The sequence below is a fragment of the Ascaphus truei genome, chromosome 2 (genome assembly GCF_040206685.1).
Source record: "Ascaphus truei isolate aAscTru1 chromosome 2, aAscTru1.hap1, whole genome shotgun sequence".
Taxonomy (NCBI): Eukaryota; Metazoa; Chordata; class Amphibia; order Anura; family Ascaphidae; genus Ascaphus; species Ascaphus truei.
This window is the reverse complement of record NC_134484.1, coordinates 351923217-351946502: the sequence shown is the minus strand read 5'-3', so window position 1 is coordinate 351946502 and position 23286 is coordinate 351923217. Positions and strand designations below refer to the sequence as shown.

The 23286-nt window shown below is 41.8% G+C and overlaps 1 protein-coding gene across 2 annotated transcripts in view; it reads left to right on the top strand.

Annotated features, from left to right (window-relative positions):
• CPVL (carboxypeptidase vitellogenic like) overlaps positions 1–23286 on the top strand; it is a 186978-nt gene that overhangs the window by 94921 nt on the left and 68771 nt on the right. For both annotated transcript variants that reach the window (XM_075586856.1, XM_075586855.1), the window contains 4 exons: positions 4516–4638; positions 4937–5068; positions 9903–10001; positions 15786–15959. In XM_075586856.1, the coding sequence (XP_075442971.1) occupies positions 4516–4638; positions 4937–5068; positions 9903–10001; positions 15786–15959 (528 nt within the window). The remainder of the gene's footprint in view (positions 1–4515; positions 4639–4936; positions 5069–9902; positions 10002–15785; positions 15960–23286) is intronic.

The following is a 23286-nucleotide window of genomic DNA, read 5'->3' as shown; positions in this document are numbered from 1 at the left end:
GTCAATTGCACCATCAATTAATTACAGAATTTGCTCTACTAAAGAGGCAATCTAAGCAGTTAAAAAAAGTTTGTTTTTGTTTTAATATATATGCCTATGATTACCTGTATTGAAAACTAATTATCTAAGCAGCCAATCGATTAGTTCTCCTGTGATCGATCAGCACAATCCTGCTCCTAGGGTTCATTAAATGGCCGACTTTCAGTTTCAATCAATCCTTTAGTAAAGTGTAACTCAGCAGCTACAATGTATTCTTATATTACTAAGGTAACATTATGTATTGATACAGTCTGCAGCCCAAACTGCTGGGCATATTGGCAACAAATGATCACAAACAGGAAAGTGTTACAATAATCTTGCACTGCTGGGGAAATGGCTAAAACCTGCTACAGAAATCCGAAGATGCTCACTATATTAAAACTCATTAAAAATGGCATGAAGAGTTCAATTAAAAAAAAAACATGTAGTAAGTATTATCCAATACTACAGAACTGATTTATTTAAAAAACACATGTAAAATATTGCTTGATTTGCTTTTTTAACAGGCTTACAGAACGATTTTTAACTACCACATTCTCATGAATGTGGCCCTATATGTTTTATCAAAACATCTTACCCTTTGTGTGTGTTTTACTACATTTGTGATTTTTGTCCATCAAAGTTCTGTAAATGGTGATCTGTAACAGGAATGAAATTCACGGATCTATATAGCTCTCTTTCGGAGAAGAAATACATATTGGAATAATACATCAAGCAGCTGTAGTAAGTGTTTGCAGATGTATGGATTTACGGAGAGGATGTTCTCATACGGTCCCCCAAATGGTATTCTTCATCTTTTCAAGCTGCAGACATAAAAGTATTTTGTTGGCCTCTAAAACTATCATTTTCTAACAATGATGGGTTTGTTAGGAATAAAATAAGTCCACGGAGGAGTTTCACCAAATATTCTGACAACGTTTTAACCGTCTCAAAGAGCCCATATTGTTTGCTGTCTGCAGGGACTGAGAACATATAATATTTAGGTACATGCAATTTGTTGGGTTGCTGTTACAATTGTTTCCCAGTAATTCTGGAGGAGCGGAACAGCTGAACTATGTGAGGGGGGAGGGGAGGGAGTTATTGGTATGACTTCCTGGTTTCTGAAGGAGTTTTTACATGGCCATTCACTGGTAAATACGTCTGGAACTGAGGCGGTCCCCAGAGCTGAAAATAACACTGTTACGCTCGGGAGGACCCCTCTCCTGTAAAGGAATATAAAGGGTAAAAAGAAGACATTTGCGGGGTATTTCTGCTTTAATATGTGCGTTACTATTCAGGATGTATAATGGGCCCCCTAATGTCTTTATGTAAATGTACTTTTATGTTACTTCTGTGCCACAAACAAAAAGCAGCATTTTAGTTGATTTCAATGATGGCATTAAACAAAACAATAAATTATAGAACGTATCTAAATATGTTAGAATAAAAAAAGCCATATGCTTCTTTACAGGTTGGAGACAGGCTCAACAAGTTGATTGTTTCTTGCTTTATTGAAGTAGCCAGACCCTGATAGTTTTGTCACTCTGCTTGTATTACTTCTTGTTTGCCTTGGCTTTAAACATATCTTATCCCACACTATCCATGGGAGGACAATGATCAAAGCCTTTTATTTCCCCTTGGATCTGTGTTTCTAGTTCCTCCTGATTGTACTGTATGTCGCCTTGGTAAAGATATTTTGCACTATATAGAATTGATTAATTGTACTGTAACTTTTAGCATAGTAAGTTTTTTTTTATAGTTGCATTCTTAGAAACAGAAGCTATAAACTGCATCTATTGTAACTGTCTGCAGAAGTTTATGGCATTGCAGAGTACTCCGCAATCTGAAAGCAACTCTTAACTTTCACAACAGGAGGCTGTCTGCAATTGTTATCCATAATAAATGCTTTTAATTAAAAAAAAAAAAAACATTTGTAAAATAAAAGCGGTGTTTCGTCCACTCGCTGTGAGATTTCACCGCAGGGTGTTACTAGAAGAGAGCACACACACACAGCTGGGTTCTGCGCTTGCTATTCTAAGGAGCAGAAGATTAAAGCAGCAGGGCTAGCAAAAGAAAACAGATAAGAATACACATGACATTTTTTCATTTCCGTGTGTACCCTTTTCACTTGCAAAATAGCTGGTCTAGATCAGGTCCTGTTTATGGTCAATTGTAGCCCACCGCTGTACAAGTGTTGTGTTGGTTTGTGATTTTCTTCTCATGTCTCATTTCCATGTAAAAGGTACAGGCATACCCCGCATTAACGTACGCAATGGGACCGGAGCATGTATGTAAAGTGAAAATGTACTTAAAGTGAAGCACTACCTTTTCCCCACTTATCGATGCATGTACTGTACGGCAATCGTCATATACGCGCATAACTGATGTAAATAACGCATTTGTAACAGGCTCTATAGTCTCCCCGCTTGCGCACAGCTTCAGTACAGGTAGGGAGATGGTATTGCTGTTCAGGACGTGCTGACAGGCGCATGCGTGAGCTGCCGTTTTCCTATTGAGCGATATGTCCTTACTCGCGAGTGTACTTAAAGTGAGTGTCCTTAAACCGGGGGTATGCCTGTAGTTCCTTTAGATCCTGGTGAAATCTTTTATAGTGGATATGGGGAAGTTGCTCCTGAACTAAAGCCTGTTTGACCTGATAGCCATCATCAGTCGTATTAAAGGAGCAATCCATTGCAAAGCATTGAAGGAGGGGGGTCTCCGGAGCTGAACCCTGTTAAATACTTGGCTCCGAAGTAGGTGCTAGTAGCTGCTTGGGCTCAGCAAGCAGGGCTTTAAACTTGAAAGCTCCCACATCACATGGGCCAATAGGAAGCCGCACTGATGATGTCACAGCTTCCTTTTGGCCCGCAGGACGCAAAAACTTTCAATAGCAGATATATTGTGAACCCTGGCAGCTGAGGAGCGCTGATACCGGCACCTAATTCGGAGGTAAGTATCTCTGGAAGCAGAGTGTCCCCAGAGCTGAAATGAATGGGTTTCAGCTCTGTAGGCCCTCTGTTTCAATGATATATATATATATATATATATATATATATATATATATATATATATATATAATAGATATTATTATTATTTTTAATCCACTGGCTTGGATTGCCTCTTTAAAGAAATGGGGCTGGAACAAAACAACCCCCCTCCGCCCCCCAGATGGGTGCCTTGGTTAAGTGAGAAAAAACAAAGAAATAGGATTTTAAAATACATTAAACATTGAAAGCTTTAAAAAAAAAAAATGAATTTTCAACAGTTTGTGGACAAATATAACAAAAATAAGGGTTTACGGTCATACACATAAAGCACGCAAAAAGGAAGGGGAGAAAGGAAGACAAAGGGGAAAACCCCCATAAAACCGAAACATTCATCATTTACACTCCCAGAGGGATAGAAGCATGGCTTGGAAGATGTGGCAGTCATCAGACTTTCATGACTGTGACAAACAGGATTTTGACCTCCTCATGAAAATATAGTGTCAATGTTCCAAAATTGACAAACGGGGTTCAGTTGATAATAGTAGTTTATTTCAATACATAGTATAGTATGATCATACTCATTCAAAAGTCTACAAGACTCTCTCTGCCAGGGAGTGTCCAGGCAGCCTCTTTATACATTTTTGATTCCTTTGTGTCAAACTGTTACTAGGCAGATTACACTAACCACTTCTTAATTCTTAAACCAATCATCTTACAGATCATTAAACTTGGTTAGAACTGGCCTCAAAACGGCAATGAATAGGTTCCAGGTACCAACACTCTCCAGGAATGTGGGCGTTACTTTAGGCCCAGTTGTAAATCAACTTAGAAGCGAAATCTCTCATGCACACCAGACATATTCTTACTCACAAAATGGATACTAGAGACATAACTGACTTTACAAAATGGAAACTGAACATCACTTTCAATCCTTCTCCAGAGACCCCCCCAGTCCATTTCAAAAATATATCAACAGTATCTTAATTTTAGCAATATTATTTTGTCAATAGCCAAGGAGACCAGATCCAATGAAATGTCTCCATTGAGCCCCTAATTGAGTTGGGTTAGTTTCTCCATCATCAGGTTTCATATACTGTACGTTGTAGTAAAATATCTGGGGTGGGGCAGCTGTTTTTTCCCAAAATGCAGCCAGAGTACACCTCTAAAAGGGGTATAAGAAGCTTACTTTATTGGAGGTGGGCAGTCCATGTGCAGGCTTGCCCAGCACCACTTCTAGTAGTTCTGTTTAATCCTATTTCTGTGTTGTTTGCATTTCAATATTCACTTTTCAATATCATGTAGGAGGCAATTTTGGTCCAATAACAGCTATGCAATTATTTTCATTGTTACATCCTCAATCCCATTAAGCAACTGGCACTCTGTCCTTTATCCCTGTGTTTAGCATTGTTAACGTTTGTAGACGTGCAAATGTAGGATTAATGCCTCTGTTTTAATGTCATTCCAGGCTAAAAAAAAGATTGTAATTTCTTGTCTTTTTTTTTTTCTTTAGTCTTATGCAGGAAAATATGTGCCTGCTATTGGCTATTATATCCACACTCACAATCCAACCGCTAAGGTTAAAATCAACTTCAAGGGGATTGCCATAGGAGACGGTCTCTGTGATCCAGAAGTGGTAGGGTATTTTAATTCAATTTACATTCTTTTCATCTGCAAAAGAAGGTGGAATTCCTTTCTCCTTTTACACACTGTTTTGATAAAGCATGCAGATCCCCCATAAGACTTTGTAATTCATTGTTAACAAATGTTTTAGATCATCAGTTAGTTACTGTATTGGGTTAAGGCTAGAAAGGATTTAGCGTTTCTGATTGCAGTAACTGATTAGGATTAAAGTAAAACACACACACACAGCAAGGGGAATAAATTATGCTAATGAATGCTGTGTTTCTTGCCTTTCTGTGTCTGTTTAACAGATGCTGGGTGGCTATGCAGACTTCCTGTACCAAACAGGCCTGGTGGACGAGAATCAGAAAGTGTTTTTCCAGCAGCAGACTGATCTGGCAATACACTATATCCATCAGGAGAAATGGATTGAAGCATCTGATGTAGGTATTGGGGGTCCATATTCTGCCATGTTCTGAATCAAAACCATCTGAACTGGTTAGGATCCATCAGGTAGGCCACGGAAGCATTTCTAAGGCACCTAATCTAAGAAATCACAAAGAAGAACCATTTTGATATTTTTTTCTCTCTTTTGTTTATTTTTCTTGGCACCGATCATTACACAGGGTTGCTTTTGAAGATGTTTATTTATACAGCCCTGTCTTTCAGGAAAACTGTTTTTGTTTTGCTGAGTAAATACTTTAGATGCCCTCTAGGTTTAACATATCACAGCGAAAATCTTGGATACACTATACAAGGAATTGAGTGAAAGGTCATAGTGTGTACATTGTGGTTCCTCCTTTGTGAACATTTCAAATAGACAACTACATGTAAATGAAACAAACTTCAGTTTAAAGTCACACTAGTGTCTTGTACGTGTGTGGCAAGTTAGAGCCCTTTCTTTTTAAAATATTGAAAAGATAACTTTTTTTTTAATAATACACTTTTTTTTTTTTTTTTTTTAAACGTGACCTCTAATTGTCATTTTAGTTATCACGGTATATATTCCGCTGTCAAAAAAGTCTAAGCATTCCATATCTATCTCTAAGAAGTAGACTGGCTGCCATGTTATTCTATTCGGCATCTCCAGAAGTGCTTGGCATACTACTACTTGTCCATCTGCCTGCAAGCGCTCAATGCAAAACACTGCAAACGTAAAGATTTTGAACAAAGGCATATATATTAGTTTATTTATAAGGCTCCCTCATATTCTACACAATGGGTAATCATGCAAATACTCAAGTAATCTTGCTGGTGTCCATAGATTCACGCTTTACATAAATGGGCTCTGCAGTTTTTCGCACATACTATGCTCTGTATTAATAAGTGCTCTTGTCGCATGTTTATTTCACCATACATATAGCTTCTGTGATTGTCACTTATTTATTTTACGATACAATCCAAAGCAGGGATTTAATGAGGATTTTTACATTTAATTTTTTCCTTCAGTCATTTGCATTTATTAAGCTACACTACAATGTACACTACTAATAAGTAGTTTAGTATATTACAGAATACAAACAAGATAGAGGGAGTGGTCTGGAAAAAAGCAAAACTACAGTAATTTAATTAATTATGTAATGTGTTACTGCTCTAAAGTGCTATGTACATAGATGATGCTACAATTATATATAAATATATATATACACACACACACACACACACACACACACACACACACACACACACACACACAGTCATGTGAAAAAGAAAGTACACCCTCTTTGAATTCCATGGTTTTACATATCAGGACATAATAACAATCATCTGCTCCTTAGCAGGTCTAAAAATTAGGTAAATACAACCTCAGATGAACAACAACACAAGACATATTACACAGTGTCATGATTTATTTAACAAAAATAAAGCCAAAATGGAGAAATATGTGTGAAAAACTAAGTACACCCTTACTGCTTCCATAGGAATTAAGATGCTAAGTAGCAAACAGGTGCTGCTAAAAAAATGCCCTTGATTAATTGATCATCAGCAAGTGTAACCACCTCTATAAAAGCCACGGTTTTAGCAGTTTGCTAGTCTGGAGCATTCAAGTGTGTGTTAACACAATGCCAAGGAGGAAAGAGCAATGATCTTAGAGAAGCAATTGTTGCTGCCCATCAATCTGGGAAGGGTTATAAGGCCATTTCCAAACAATTTAAAGTCCATTATTCTACAGTGAGAAAGATTATTCAAAAGTGGAAAACATTCAAGACAGTTGCCAATCTTCCCAGGAGTGGACATCCCAGCAAATTCACCCCAAGGTCAGACCGTGCAATGCTCAGAGAAATTGCATAATACCCAAGAGTTACATCTCAGACTCTACAGGCCTCAGTTAGCATGTTAAATGTTAAAGTTCATGACAGTACAATTAGAAAAAGACTGAACAAGTATGGTTTGTTTGGAAGGGTTGCCAGGAGAAAGCCTCTTCTCTCTAAAAAGAAAATGGCAGCACGGCTTAGGTTTGCAAAGTTGCATCTGAACAAACCACAAGACTTCTGGAACAATGTCCTTTGGACAGACAAGACCAAAGTGGAGATGTTTGGCCATAATGCACAGTGCCACGTTTGGCGAAAACCAAACACAGCATATCAGCACAAACACCTCATACCAACTGTCAAGCACGGTGGTGGAGGGGTGATGATTTGGACTTGTTTTTGCAGCCACAGGACCTGGGAACCTTGCAGTCATTGAGTTGACCATGAACTCATCTGTATACCAAAGTATTCTAGAGTCAAATGTGAAGCCATCTGTCCGACAGCTAAAGCTTGGCTGAAATTGGGTCATACAACAAGACAATCATCCCAAGCACACCATCAAATCTACAACAGAATGGCTGAAAAAGAAAAGAATCAAGGTGTTGCAATGGCCCAGTCAAAGTCCAGACCTCAACCAGGTTGAAATGCTGTGGCTAGACATTAAGAGAGCTGTGCATAAACAAATGCCCACAAACCTCAATGAACTGAAGCAATGTTGTAAAGAAAAGTGGGCCAAAATTACTCCACAGCAATGTGGGAGACTGATAAAGTCATACAGAAAACGATTACTTCAAGTTATTGCTGCTAAAGGTGGTTCTACAAGCGATTGAATCATAAGGTGTACTTAGTTTTTCTCACACAGCTTCTCCATTTTGGCTTTATTTTTGTTAAATAAATCATGACACGGTGTAATATGTCATGTGTTATTGTTCATCTGAGGTTGTATTTACCTAATTTTAAGACCTGCTAAGGAACAGATGATTGTTATGTCCTGATATGGAAAATCATGGAATTCAAAGAGGGTGTACTTTCTTTTTCACATGACTGTATATGTGTGTGTGTGTGTGTGTGTATATATATATATATATATATATATTTACACACACACACACACACACACACACACACACACACACACACACCCCCCGACTTCTGAGAAACGTTTGAAATTAAGAGCGAAACTATTCAGGTGAAGTCAAACAAAATAAGGTGTCAGGAAAGTCTGTATTCTGTATACATTGATTTTTACATTTTATTTGCTGTGTTTTTACAATTTGTCAACACTAAATGCTATGAGTAGTAAATCCCACTGTGCAGAATATATTAGAACATATATAATATATATATATATATATATATATATATTAGAACAAATATATAAAGAACAAAAACACTCAAATGCATCTATAGACTACGGCCCATATTTACGAAGTGGTGCTGTGCCAGAAGACACCTTCTGGCGCCAGAAGACCCCTTTCAGACCATTTACTTGAATAGGCCTAAAAGACTCACACTGGCTTCACAAGCTTGTTGCAGTCTCTTATAAATAGAGCCTTTGCTTATGCAAGGTCCTGCTGAACACAGAGCCACCTCTCCTAAAAGGGAGAAACTAAGAAAAAGTCAAACCCTCCCACGTTTCCACCAGCCGTGTTTAGAGGCAATGTTAAAAAATTATTTTAAACTATTAGAGAGTGCTTTTAACCACTTGTGTACTGAACTGTATGTCTCTGACAATGAACGTGGTCCGAATGGGAACTGTATCATCGAAGTGCAAGTATTCAGATTGTAGGTGTGTACATGCGCATAAGCGAATTCATGGGAGCCTGCTGCTGCATTAATCTGCTTCTGCCGTTATGCCTGTGTAAAGGAAAAACAGAGCCAGTAAATTGACACAAGAACTCGGACTAATCCTAGTCCTCACCGGCTCGGTTTTGTGAAGCTGGCAGTAGTTTAAAGGCTTAGCACACAAGCAATTGTGTAAACGATTGTCTATCTTAAAAATCATGTTACAACGTTTCAATTAACAGCGGGCACATTTAGGGGTTAATGTTTTTCTTGTCCCCTCCATCCCATGATAATGTGGTCAGATTTACATACGCTCTTTCCTTGTTATCAATAGGAAAGGGACGGAGCGAAGATAATGGCCCATATTTACTAAGCAGTCTTCTGCTATATGAACTCTTCCAGGGTTGGAAGACATTATAGCCAATTGATATAATTCCTTGCTGAATATAGCCCAATGTCTTACCATGCAGTAAGGCCAAGAAAAGGCAAAGAATAAGTGAACTAAAAAGACTCCCAAGTCTTAATTACATTACATTGGTTACAAACCTTTTGGAGTCATCGTTCATGAAGCATTTACAGATGTTTTCACTTGTCTAATTTCCTTTTAAAGGATCTGTCACCAAAATGTAAACATGTCTTTCATTAATTCACTTTGGTTCTAGAAGCCCATTTAAAGGAGCAATTTGTGCTGATATTTTATTGTTTACAGTTATCTCTAGGGCTTAACCACATTAGAAACAAAGAGCCATCGGCGCTGAACTGCGGCGCTACAAGTGACAGGAAGCCCCGGTTCTGGAGATACTTCATTTTGAAATTCTTGACCGAGAGAAACAATATGGCTACTGGAGTCAGCCTTCACTGGCAGCCAATAGAAAGCTGTGACATAATTGCTGCTTCTGATTGGGTGACACTGCAGCCATCTTCGTTTTTCCTTGCTACTAATGACCAAATTGAAATATGTAATATCTCTGCAATTTGGGGGAGGGTGTTCCCTGAAGCTTTACGGCCACGGTTCAGCTCCCGACAAAACTCCTGGTTCAAATAACTCCACTTCTATTCCGATCGCATTCATCACTCCAGAATACAGCTCATTCCTAGAAAACAAGCGACATTAGCATGATGTACCATGCACGTCGTAAGAGCCCCTGGTGTGCCTGTCCTCATGACATGCAGGAAAGGGTTAATGATTGCATTTGTTTGTGCTACGAGTTAATGCAGAGCATGGCTTTTTCTCTTTCAGGTGTTTGATGCATTATTAAATGGGGACAGGATAGCGTTCCCTTCTTTCTATCAGAACGCTACAGGTTGCAGCAATTATTTCAACTATCTTCAGTGTCAGGTATGATTTATCTTTGCATTCAAAAAAAAAAACAAATGTACATGTTTACATTTTCCTGATGCTAAATGCAGTTTTATGTTTTCTCTAGCTGTGTACTGCCATGTAGTCATTTTGATCATAAGGGTACCATTTTGTATAAAGCAGCTTTTTCTGTTCACCAGTTCAACAGAATATGCTGCAATATAGAATGCAACTGTGTGTGTGTGTGTGTGTGTGTATACTGTATATATAACAAAGAAGCACCACGTGACATACAGGCATACCCCGCTTTAAGGACACTCACTTTAAGTACACTCGCGAGTAAGTACATATCGTCCAATAGTCAAACGGCAGCTCACGCATGCGCCTGTCAGCACGTCCTGAACAGCAGTACAGGCTCCCTACCTGTACCGAAGCTGTGCGCAAGCGGGGACACTATAGAGCCTGTTATACATGCGTTATTTACATCAGTTATGACTATTGCAGTACAGTACATGCATCGATAAGTGGAAAAAAGGTAGTGCTTCACTTTAAGTACATTTTCGCTTTACATACATGCTCCGGTCCCATTGCGTACGTTAATGCGGGGTATGCCTGTATATAATCAATCAACCTAATAAAATATTATTAATCACCCTAATAATAATCAATAGAAACAAAAATATATATGCAAACAAGTACACACAAAATGGACCATATAAAATACAATACAACACGTAAGACAAAACAATAAAAATAGAGAGAATTAAACCATTCCTTGGAGTGTCCTCTTTATAGATCACACTTGAAGCTGGGTGTAGGCTGCTTTCAAATGGGTGAACCACATCCAATGGGGAATCTAGAACAAAAAGATGAGTGCACGGCCCATAGCGTAAAAACGTTTCCATTTAATACCTTCCCCTTTCTTTATTAAATGTAAACGTTATTACGCTATGGGCCGTGCGCTTCCTTCTTTTTGTTACGTGTGTGTGTGTGTGTGTGTATAATATATATTGAATGGCAGCCGGCACACACTCATATTGCAATAAAGTCCAGATGCTAATCTCATAAAAATAATATACGTAATTTACCAGATTGTAGTCCAGCAAGAAGAGACTGCACACAAGGGGTAAACTTCGGAAGTTGTATTGAAGATTTAGACATTCAGAAAACCAACGTTTCGGTTCCAGAAGCGGAACCTTCCTCAGGGCTGTGCTGTGTGAGAATGAACGTGAATCTAACTTATACCCCCACCAGTGCATACTAATAAACCAGGTGACCAATTAAATAAGCTCTTTAATCCACAAAAGTCGTCAGCGGTTGGTAAATACAAGTCAACCAATCCATTAGGGTAACTAAATCACGTGACCAGAAACTCCCACCCGATTAGCTCTTCCGGTGATAAAAGGCAGAGTGTAAACAAATCCGCCCCCCTCCGTCATAGGCTATTGGGCACACACCCACGCAACCCCAGGCAATGTAAACAACGCGCTGACTGATGTCAGTAGGTATGTGCGAATCTTATGGTCTGCGCATGTGCTAATGATCGCGACTCCTGTGTTCCTGACAACCCACTGCGTGAACAGTACACACATGCGCATAAGCATGTTCCAATTATATTGCCTGGGGTTGCGTGGGTGTGGGCCCAATAGCCTATGACGGAGGGGGGCGAATTTGTTTACACTCTGCCTTATATCCCCTCTTTGGCTACGGAAGAGCTAATCGGGTGGGAGTTTCTGGTCACGTGATTTAGTTACCCTAGTGGATTGGTTGACTTGTACTTACCAACAGCTGATGACTTTTGTGGATTAAAGAGCTTATTTAATTGGTCACCTAGTTTATTAGTATGCACTGGTGGGGGTATAAGTTAGATTCACGTTCATTCTCACACAGCACAGCCCTGAGGAAGGTTCCGCTTCTGGAACCGAAATGTTGGTTTTCTGAGTGTCTACATCTTCAATACAACTTCTGAAGTATACCCCTTGTGTGCTGTCTCTTCTTGCTGGACTACAATCTGATATATACATAATTTATGTATCCATGTGTGTGTCGTGACGGCACTCGTCTATCCTGTTAGCTTGCTTGGGATCACTGTAAATATTAGTGAATATAGTTTAGTGAACAGGCACTCACAGGACACTTAAATGATGTAAAAGATTTATTAGGGAAAAATCTTGTTATAAAACATCTCTCACGTGATTAAAGTGTCATGTGAGTACGTGTCTGCTGAACTATTATATATATTTTACACCTCATGCACAATATTAGTAGAAGCAATTTACATATTTTCCAAACCACTTGTAGCTTTTCGTGTGTTAACTTCTCAAAAAGGTTGGAGGTTACCTATAGGAGCAAGAAAGTCCAGATGGAAACTGGGGCTCGATTTAGATTTGATGAACAGTGTTCTTATATTATAAGACATTGAAAGAGGTAATCCTTTCCCAATCCTAATGAGAGCTTGGTTGTAGAGGGGGAGTTAATGAGAGGGCTATAAACTTGGAGATAGCATTAGTCCTGATAAACTCTCACTGAGAGTAAAACTCCCAGGACATGTGGAATATGCAGTGTTATACTCCTAAACCCTTATTATATATGTATAACACTCCCCCTTGATCTTTCCAATCCAATATTGAAGGAAAAAGAGAGAAAAAGCCTCACTTCTGTGTTTTTGTTTTTCTCTGCTGCTGCTGGAAAAGGTAAGGATCCTCTGGTGTGCAGTCCGCTGGTTTGTAAACGAAAGTTTGTGTCGCACCACCCAAACAAAGGCAAAGTAGAGAGGGTAACTCGAAAAGTTAGTTTAATTGACCATAAAAAAAAGAGGCAAAAACAGGCCAACATGTTTCATGCTGCAAGTGCTTTGTCATGGTCCCTGAGGGGATGTTGCAGCTCGAAACATGTTGGCCCCTTTTTGCCCCTTTTTGCCTCTTTTTATATGGTCAATTAAACTAATTTTGGAGTTACCCTCTCTACTTTGCTTTTGTTCGGGTGGTACGACGTGAACTTTCTTTTTACTCAGTACCTATAGGAGCCGCATTGGGTATCTTCCCTTTTGCAGTTGATTTTTGCAATGATTATCCTATATTTGTGTGTGACGTACATTCATGCTGAAATAAAAGAGAACATTTTATTTTTAAGGATTTCAATAATTGAAAGAGTGGGTCCTAAGATTTTCCCCAAAGTTTAAACCCATTCCCCTACAGGCTGGGATAAAAAGACCAAACTGCTTGGAGCAACTCATTAAAGAGCGGTCACCTGTTATTACTATTATTTTTATTTCCCCAAATACCTACTGGTTACATTACACTGGAAATGAAATTCAAATAATGTAAAAAAATAACTAGTTCACCTAACAGTGCAGCATTGATTTCTGTTTATTTTCTTCTTCTATATTGCAATCTGTTATCAGAGAAGAATACAGGAGATTGCAAACTATTCATTGCTCCAATATCAACATCTCCTCCCCCCCCCCCCTCATTTATGTGAGTGACAGCAAAGTAATTTTTTGGGTGTGCAAAGAATTGGAGTCTTCTACATACCTGACACAGGTTACGGATGGTAAAAAAAAATGGCCGAAAACTAGGAGTCCTGTCGTTCACAGGTCCCCCAAACTCCAATTCACTGTCAAACTGTTTGGATGTCTGTCTGCAGTTTCAGGGAAGCATTCATTCAGTATCTGTTTTGCAGGGTCTCCGAAATATACAATGATGATTTTTATTTTTTCTAAAGTGTTGAATTATGTTAAAACATTGAATAATTCCTATATCAGTCAGGTGGTTCCCTAATTCGTTCACTACAGAAGCATTATATTTTGTTATGCTCTTTTGGAGTTCATCAATTGTGGAACAAATGTTTAAGAGTTTGAAATGTGTTATTTGGCATATATGTTAATCTCTTAATAAATAATTTGGGAACTTTAAGTACGATCAGATTTTTCAGGAGGGTATCAGCGCAAAACGTACAGTAAGAGACGCAGTGGAAAGCATTAATAAAAAAGGTTGTTTAGCTGTTAATCTAAGAAACCTATGTTTTTATTAAGCCAGCATTTAAAATGTTCATTTAAATCAAAGACACCAAGCCGCAACAGACCTTAAACATGTGGAAACAACAAAGAAATAATGAGGATTCTAGAAATCAAAAGGAGATTGTAGTCTCCTGTCTTGAAATTCTTTGAAAGGTTTAAATGGACAATTTATTTAAAAAAATAAAATGTAAAGGTCATTAGATATTCAAAAGTAGAGTGAGCGAAATGAAGATGTTTTCCTAATGTGTTTTCTACCGGGCCTGTAAAAGTTGGCTTAGATTAGTTCTTAAGTATCATGTTTAAGGATATAAAAAAAAAAAAGTTAAATAACCCTGCTCAACTGTTAAGCGGTTTCATAATTAAACCTAGTCTTTGTTGTGTATGCCATTGACAGATTGTGCCCACAGGGACTGCATTTAAGCCATGCAAATTCTACCACATGTTTGCGAATTCTTGCAGTTTCCTGAAACTTAATCCATTCAGTCTTTGATCGATACATTGTATGCTTCCCCAGCATTGAGTGGCTTAATATGCCAGTACCCCAGTCTACTAACACAAAACGAGACGGCCCTCTCCTGGACTTGTGTGAATAATTAAGCTGGTTTATTGAAGGATCAACGTTTTGGTCGATCCTTCAATAAACCAGCACTATTATTCACACACAAGTCTAGTGGATGGCTGTCTCGTTTTCTGTTCCTGCATGTGATCCTCAATCAACGTGAAAGACCATGCACTTGTGGCAAAAACTGTGGGTGCTCCTATGCCCATTTCTTCAGTACATCAGTCTAAAAATATTCAAGGCCCATTAAAAGACCACACGATGGATGTGCACTGTGCTTAAAGTGGATATGATGGACAGTTCAATATCTTAGGTCTAAGTTGCTAAATTTGCTTAACTCTGTTAGTCACTACACCACCTCATGGCCCTTTCAGATAAAGTACCTTAAACCTTTGCTATAACAAACTGCCAGTGGTCACATAGGGAGGGAGGGGCGGCGGGGGGTTCACTAAGCGCCAATGCAGGCGCATTGCAGGTATTGCATCCCTGATCCGGCGTTAACAGCTATTCTGGTCAATGGCATTTAACATCGGATAGTGCTGCGAATACGCGGCATCTCCATTTGGTGAATCCTGGCTGTCGAGCCGCAGGTTTTTGTCACTTTTTTTACTCACCACAACTTATATCATGTATGATCTGGTCGAAAAAAAAAAAAAAAAAAAAAACAATTGTGAGCAGGGTGGTGCTTAAAAGGCGCGGTTCTTACCACGCGCTACCTTTTCATCATGGAATTTAAAATGGTACATGTCACTAAAGATGACAGCAGATGGACAACACAATAGAAAAGTAATTTTTTTCAGGACGTTAAGGGAATTGGTTGAGCAATTTGTGTCGACATGGTTATAATTTAGTAGTACTTTGGGGCTATGGGTAACAACCTTCGAAAAAGACTTTTCCAAGGTTAATGATATAATTTCCAGTTTATGCGTTGGCTCTAAGAATTTTATAGTAAAACCTACTTCAACTATATATGTTTTAGATTTATATTTTAACCCTGCGTTTTTAAACATAACCATACAATTTAAATTGACATCAGAACTCATCCTTCATGTCTCATGCATTGTGCTACTAATTGTGTGTGTGTGTGTGTGTGTGTGTGTGTGTGTGTGTGTGTGTGTGTGTGTGTGTGTGTGTGTGTGTGTGTGTGTGTGTGTGTGTGTGTGTGTGTGTGTGTGTGTGTGCGCGTGTGTACACTATTTTATTATTTTATGTATTATTATTTTATGTATTTTTTACTCTATTGCAGGAACCATTAGACCAAGAATACTTTGGACCTTTTTTGTCCCTGTCAGAAGTAAGGAAATCAATCCATGTAGGAAACCTAACCTTTCATGATGGAACCGAAGTTGAAAAGCATTTGTATTCAGATCTGATGAAGACCGTAAAGCCTTGGTTAGCTGTGCTAATGGATAATTACAGGGTAAGAGGCCTGCTGCTTCAAATCTCATTATTGTTCACAGTAACCATCAAGGGAAGGCTGCTGTTGCTTTAAGGCTTGTGTGTTTAATATCCTCTAAAATCAGATTAATGCACGAACCCTTTCTTCTTTTTTTTTTATCTCATCTACCACAACAGAAAAAGGGATATACATCAATTGCAAGTTTGTGGAGTTGTTATTCTAGGTTGCTGGTGGCAATAAAAATGGAATGCGCTCATTTCCCTGTATACTAGCAAGTATATCTTGTCTTAATAGGGTCGCCAACTGAACCTATTTTTATTATTTATTTATAAAATATTTTATGAGGGAAAAAAAAATACATGGAGACTTACCGCTTATTTTCACAGTATGTCTTTGACAACATTACGATTTACAGTTACAAACATGTAAGGCATGGGAAACAGATGAAGTCTTGAAGAAACTTAGACAGGAAGTGGATTTGCGTACTGTAGGTGTGAGAAACCTGCTCAGATAATTGGGTAACTTGTGCAGAAAGTAATTGTGAAGGTGAGACAGGAAAGATGTACATTACATCTGGATTCAAGGTATAATTAGCCTATTTCACTTAACATATCACAATGGTGGGTGTTGAAGTTGCATAGTAAGACAAAAATGCCTATGGAGGGCCTATGGAGAGAGAATGACAAGTTTGCTGAGGTGAGTTTGTAGTGCTGTACCATACACTATATATTCCCATAGTCGATAATTGACATTAGCCTCTGCTGTTCAGTGTACATTCTGACCAATTGGCGTAGACAGGATTGATTTCTATGAAGTACACCCAGTTTGGGATAGATTTTGGATGTTTGTTCATGAATATGGAAACCAAATGTTAAATGGTATATCGGTAGGACAGGTTAATATAACTTTTTTCTTTGTGTCAAAGTATTCTGGGATTTGTAGTCCTTTTTGTTCAATTTTGGAGGGGCTAGGGGAGGGAGAGAGAAGAGAACCGTAAAAACTATATTGAATCAACTCCTTCCATCAGGCTGTGTTTACTTGGCATCCCTCTGCCTTATTACCATTTTCCTGGAGGTGATTTAGACAATCTTTTACTTTATATATAATCTTTCCTACATTTCATGAAAATTACTTTATACATGTAGCCATGCATAACAATGTCTACAGTCATCTCTCCTGCTGGAAGCAAAACCTGGTAAGTTACAGGAATGCCAGCAGTAATCATGGAGGTTTGCCCTCACACCCTGGTGAGGTGCCCCATGTATGGATGGGAGTGGCTACATGCTCTGAGTCCATGGTTAGTGAAATCAGAGATGAGCCTGCCTCCTGAGGTATATAAGGCACTGCACTGCCTAAAGTTAGTGGTGGTGGTTGTGGTTGCTGCGGGTTGATGTTACAAAGTGAAGATGAAGCAGCAAGTTCAAAGGTGCCCACTAGTGCAGTAACTAGTGGCACCATTCGATATCCAGCCAGAGAAGGCCAACTGTGTCCAGGGACCTGGCACAGGGGTGATCTCCCTGCGAGGGAGAGGGGTTCCCACTCCATTGGGAGGGCGTACCTTTTTAAGGGGAGCGCGGAGCAATGTGCGGCTGAAGCAATGACTGTGAGGGGCAGCTGGCCCTTATCACCACGCACAATAAAGATGGCTTGTTCAACGAGAACCCCATGGTGTGAGTTTGCAATTACTCTCCAGGGGCCCTCACCACCAAGAAGGAGTTCCTCATCGGGACCATCTACCTGCGGACGCATAGATCCCGATGAGGTGGAGGTGCTGCACGTGATGTAAGTAGGACTCGCACCCACTACCTTAGCTGCCTGTCTGGCTTGACATCCCCGAATACCATCATGCGGGAGACTCAGGAGTCCTGTTGCCTACAGGTGCACCACCAGATACGAACATGTAATGAGGGCTGGATAGACCACAGGGGCCAATGTGAGATTGGGTGGGTCAGACCAGCGGGAACACCTGTTACATACACAAGAATGCTCTGGAAACGGTATAATCTCACAATACTTCACAATTTTTACAGTGCAGTTGTACAGATATATGTACAAAACTGTATGTGCTTTCTTACCTTTTGTTCAACCCAGTCTTTCCATTTTAGAGGAAGTGAGCACGTTATCATGTAGACCTTCTTCCAATCACTTTAATAGAATGAAAAGGCTATTTTAGAAGTGATCATAAGCTGAAAAATTCACAATGCAGATAAATGAAAGGGAAAAAAACTCACTTAAAAAAATATATGGAAAGGCATGTTGGAAAACAAAATATAGTTGAGGGTGCAGAGGAGAGGAAGCATCGGTGTCTTTCAGCCCTGCCGTTTACTATCCACTTGTATGTCTTTTCTGCATAAATGTGGTTTCTATACGTTTAAACTCCCATAAGGATATATGAATCCTTTTTGGGCCCTTAGATTACTTAAAGCAGCAATAACTTTATTTTGTATTGTTTTAAATTATTACAGGTTTGAAGCAGAGGGTCTCCGGAGCCGAATTGTGTTAATTACAGATATACTTGCCTCAGTAGTGGTGCCGCTATCCCTGCAGGCAGAGAAACTGTCTAATGTAATGGCGGCGTTTAAATATCCTGCATCATGTGGACCAATAGGAAGCTGTGACGTCATATGGTGCGGCTTCATATTGGCCCGCGTGACACTGGACCTTTAAACTCTACAAAGATACCAGCACCCCCCACGGAGGTACGTTTCTCGGGAAGCAGGTGGTCCCCGTTGGTGAAATTAACACAGTTCAGCTCCAAAGACCCCGACGCTTCAAACATGTAGTAAAAAATATATACAGCATATATATATAAAATTATTTTTATTATTTTTAACCTGTATTGCTGCTTTAAGCAATGAAAGAGCTAATCAGTACGTGATTGCTTCTAAGATGGTTGAAGGATGATAGGCCACAGAGTTGTTCTGGTAAATAAAGTCCATTTAGATGAGAGGAAGGTGACTAGTGGAGAACCTCTGGGGAATCTGACTGGGATGAGGCGGAACTAGTGGAATGGGGGGGGGTCTAATGCAAGAATATTTTTAGTACCCCGGGGTAAAAACTCCTGCTCCCTCATCCTCTTCAAGGTGTAGTGGGCCCCTTGCGGTTGTGGAGCCCCTGTGCCTTACATCTGCTTCACCTTTGGTAGTTGTGCCCCTGACTGGGACTAGTGCTCTTCAGTATCTTTGTGTTATTACAAATAGTCTGGAGGGGACAGTATGCCCTTTTTGCCAATGACACACACATCTACAACAGGGTTGACACTCCAGAGGGTAGGTAAGTAAAATGATTAATGACTTGAGTGGAGCAACTACAATATAATGACAAAAAGGGCAAAATAATGCACTTGGGTCACAAAAATCCAATATCAGAATACAGGATTAATGACTCTGTCAACTACTATGGAGGAAAGAGACCTGGGAGTCATTACTTCCGCAGAACTAAAAGTAAGCAAGCAGTGTAAGGGCTGTTAAATAGTGTGTGTGCGGCTGTGCGTGCGCGCCTGTGCGAAGGCACGTGCCGCACACGTTTTGTGAGTATACTGTGCGTGTGTGTGTGTTTTCAAATAAATAAATAAAACCTGTAATAATTTTTTTATTAACGTTGAACATACATACACATATGTACACACACATATACACTCATATACTTACATTTTCATCAGCGGTTGCAGTGCGATTTCTTTCTTTTTTTCTTCTTTCCCCCTGTCGGACGGTTCCACTCTCCTTGCCATGTGCGCGCAGCGCCATTATAGAAAGGCTGTCTAATGTCAGCCAACTATAAATGCCGCGCGCGCCCGCACTATAGAACGGGCCTAACTAAGCAGCGTGTAAAGCCTGCAGGATGTTAGTTTGTATAGGGACAGCTATTGTCAGCAGAAAGAAATGGGTAGAGAGTCCTTATATGTGTTCAATTTCTTCCAGCAACACTATATCTGTTCGGGGGTGGTATTTATACCTTTATTTGCACCAGGGGCATTGTTTTCTCTTATATATCAGTTGTACAAGTCATTTGGATAGACTTGTTATATTGTCCACCGGCTGCCATCCTCTTTTTCACAATTGTATCTGTAGCCCCCTGTAAACAGCACGGGCTACTAAATCTTCCTACTACTGTGGTAAGCCATGTTAAAGGCAGGCCCCAGTAGTAATCATGGGTTTCCCCCCCTTGCAAAGCCCTGCCTGCGTGATTAATACAAGCCTGTCTCTGATGCCGGTCTGTGCAGAGGGGAGGTCTTGTTGATGTCATGAGAGGCGGGGCTGACCAAACTTAGTAGCGGTTCCTGTGAGCTCTGGAGTCAGTCTGTCTACTCCCTGAGTTGAGAGAGGAGTGAGTTGTTCAGGAGGTCTGATGAGAATGTTGGAGTGTCTGGCTGGACAGTCAGATAGTAAGAGAGAGAGTGTATCTAGGTTCCTGAGGAGTAGGGCCTAGTAGTTCATAGGTGGATCCATGCCTCTCACCCTGCTTAGGGGGTGAGGGAAGAGCTAGCCCCACCCGTAGCGCCCTTGGCTGCGGGTGGAGGCAGGGAGAAAGATACCCTTCAGACCATCCTGAGGAGAATGATCTGGTGGGAGAGGAGGAGGAGGCATATCGTGTATCTGTATTGCTGTGCTGCTATTACTGCCCTGCCGACAGTGAGTACAATAAAGACTCTGTTGCTTTCAACATTGTGCCGTGTGATTCTGGAGTGTTCACCCCGGGACCAAGGGGGTTCTCCTATAAGGGTCTCTTCCCATATCCCTGGGAATTATAGGAGATGGAGGCGCTGCACCATTAAGACCACATGGAGGCCAATACCTCAGAAGCCTGGTCCTGTCTCCCCCATAACATTGCGGGAAGCTCAGGCCCTCCTGTTCCAAACAGGTTTGCACCACCCATCACCATGTAATCTGCCCTCACGCACTCTAGATACATCAGTTGAGTCTAGGCAGGGGGGGAACAAGGTTTACATTTGGAGGCGCTGCTGAGATATGGATGCCAGGTCAGGTCAGGCTTATAGCAAGGCAGAACGGGCAGAGTGAGATGCACTCTCCGTGCAGGTGCTGGAGGAGGAAGGGTGCAATTGCACAAGCCGGGGTTAGTCAGGGGAGCGTAGCCTCTCGCACAGTATGCCCTGGGCGCCCTTTGGAGGTAGCGTTACGAGGGGTGAAGTAGCTAGAGCTGTCCGAATCCCTTGAGGCAGGTAGCGTGAGGCAACTGGGGGGGTCATAGTGGTAACCAATCTGGGGACCATGGCCCAGGGCCCGCGTTACGAGTGGCCAACAGTAGGAGACGTCCGTACCGATGGAGTTGCCGGTACCTAGCTATCGCCCACACAGACACACCACAGAGCACTTGCACGTAGACACCGAGAGTACAGTGCATAGGAGGAGAGGAGTTCCGCTGAGCCTGGGGTAGAAGCCACCTCATTTTAGTGGGCAACAGACAGTGTTAAGATGCAGAGTTCACATTTGGAGGGAAAGCATGGTCTAGGTACGAGATACCCGTTAGACATGGAGAGTAGGGCACAGGCACATTTGGAGGGAGTATCCAAGATGGCGGCCATCCCTACATGTGCTCCGCGGAGCAGGAGAGGCGAGCTAAAATGGCGGTTCCCGCCAAGCCTGGAGCAAGCACGTGAGAATTGCAAAAGGACTGTGAGACAGTTGTGGCGGGAAATGTGCAAGAGTCTGGCGCCAAACCCAGATTCCTTGCAAGAGGAGAGGAGCAGCGCGAAAGCCGAGAGTCCACCCACCTGTGCCGTGACTGGTCAGAAGGCCAGACCACGTCACTTTGAAGGAGAGAAAGCCCCGCCTCTGGATTCCACCAGAGGGAGGAGGCCCCTGGAGAGCCAATCAGGAGAGTCCTCCCCAGCAAAGGGAGGGACAGGAAGTGAGAGCGAGGAGCTTCATTTTTTTCTGACAGTCACAGAGAGCGGAGCTGAGTTATTGAACTGTTCCAGTCCTACGAGAACTATGTCAGAGATGAACACTACCGTGGTCCAAGTACCAGGCGGCCTGCTGGTGGTCCAGATAGCCGATCAGGAGTACCTGCGGTGCCTGTGCGCTCATTGCGGAGTGCCCGGCGAGGTACCCAGCACCAAGGCCCGATGCACCTTGTGTGGTACCTACTACTTCTGGCCTACGGAGCCGGAACCAATGACCGAGACCCCTCGGGGTGCCTCTTCGGAGGTGGCGGAGAGCAGCGAGAGAACGGCCTTGGTTCCCCGTTACAAACGAGCGGGACGAACCCAGGCCCAATCGGCTGTCGAGCCGAAAGAATTGTCCAAGGAGAAGAGCGCGACCGAAGTGTAGGTACCTGAGCACGCCAGCTTTGTACCTATACCCACTGGCTGTATCGCCGAAGATTCCGGTGATTCCCGAGCGGACGAGCCGATCATAATTTAATCCGAAGAAGAGGTTGGTGTCTCATCGGTGGCGATGCGCCTACCGGCGAACCACCCCAGCAACATCGAGGAGCAGCCGAGTGCGGACCCCGTCCAACAGCGAGCGCTGGTGCCGCCGGAGGCCCAGAACAGTCTCACAGCCGTGGTGACTCCCAGTGCGGAGGAGATGGCGATCGAAGCGACCCTCGAGGGGCCTGATCTCATCAAAGAGCAGCGGAGCAGTAAGGAGACTCCACCACCCCCTAATACCCGCCAGGAGGAGACCGAAACCACGGAGGACGAGAAGGAGAGGCATGAGGCCTACTTGTTCGGCCATGTACCGGATGCTCCGCCAACGCCCATGCCGGTCCTCGACGTACTTCCGGTGCGTGACCACGGGGCGGATGGCGATTCTGCGGGCACACCTGATGACATCGTTTCCGGGCCCACCGGAAAGAGAAGGGCGAGATTATTGTTTTCATTACGGAGCATCGATGCAGCCATTGCCCTGGCTGCTCTACAGAGTCGAGGTCCATCGAGAGAGGCGCGCAGCATGGTGGAGCGCGAGTCAAAGAAACTGTCCATGGGTCGCGGAATTGTCCGCTTGCTGGACAATGATCTGGACATTGCCCCAGCCCCAGTCCCTAGCTCCACTGCCCCGGCCACTGCTCCTGCCCCGTCACGAGTGATACCACTGGGACCTACCAGGGATAAGTTGTGTAAATTCCCCACTTACTCTAAGGACTTGTGGGATTGGGAACTGAGTGATGAGGGATCTGATGGGGAGATACCGTATTCAAGCGTAATAGGGAGAGCCCGTGGATCACATACTCCAGCAGAGGCTGGGCCTTCTAGACCAGTGGTGCATAAGATAAATCCTACAAGGTACATAAATGCCAAGGGAAGGAGAGATTGCTCGCGATCTACTGATGCGGGTACGTCAGGTGTATCATCTCAGGTAGAGTCAGAGGTAGAACGCACAAGTCA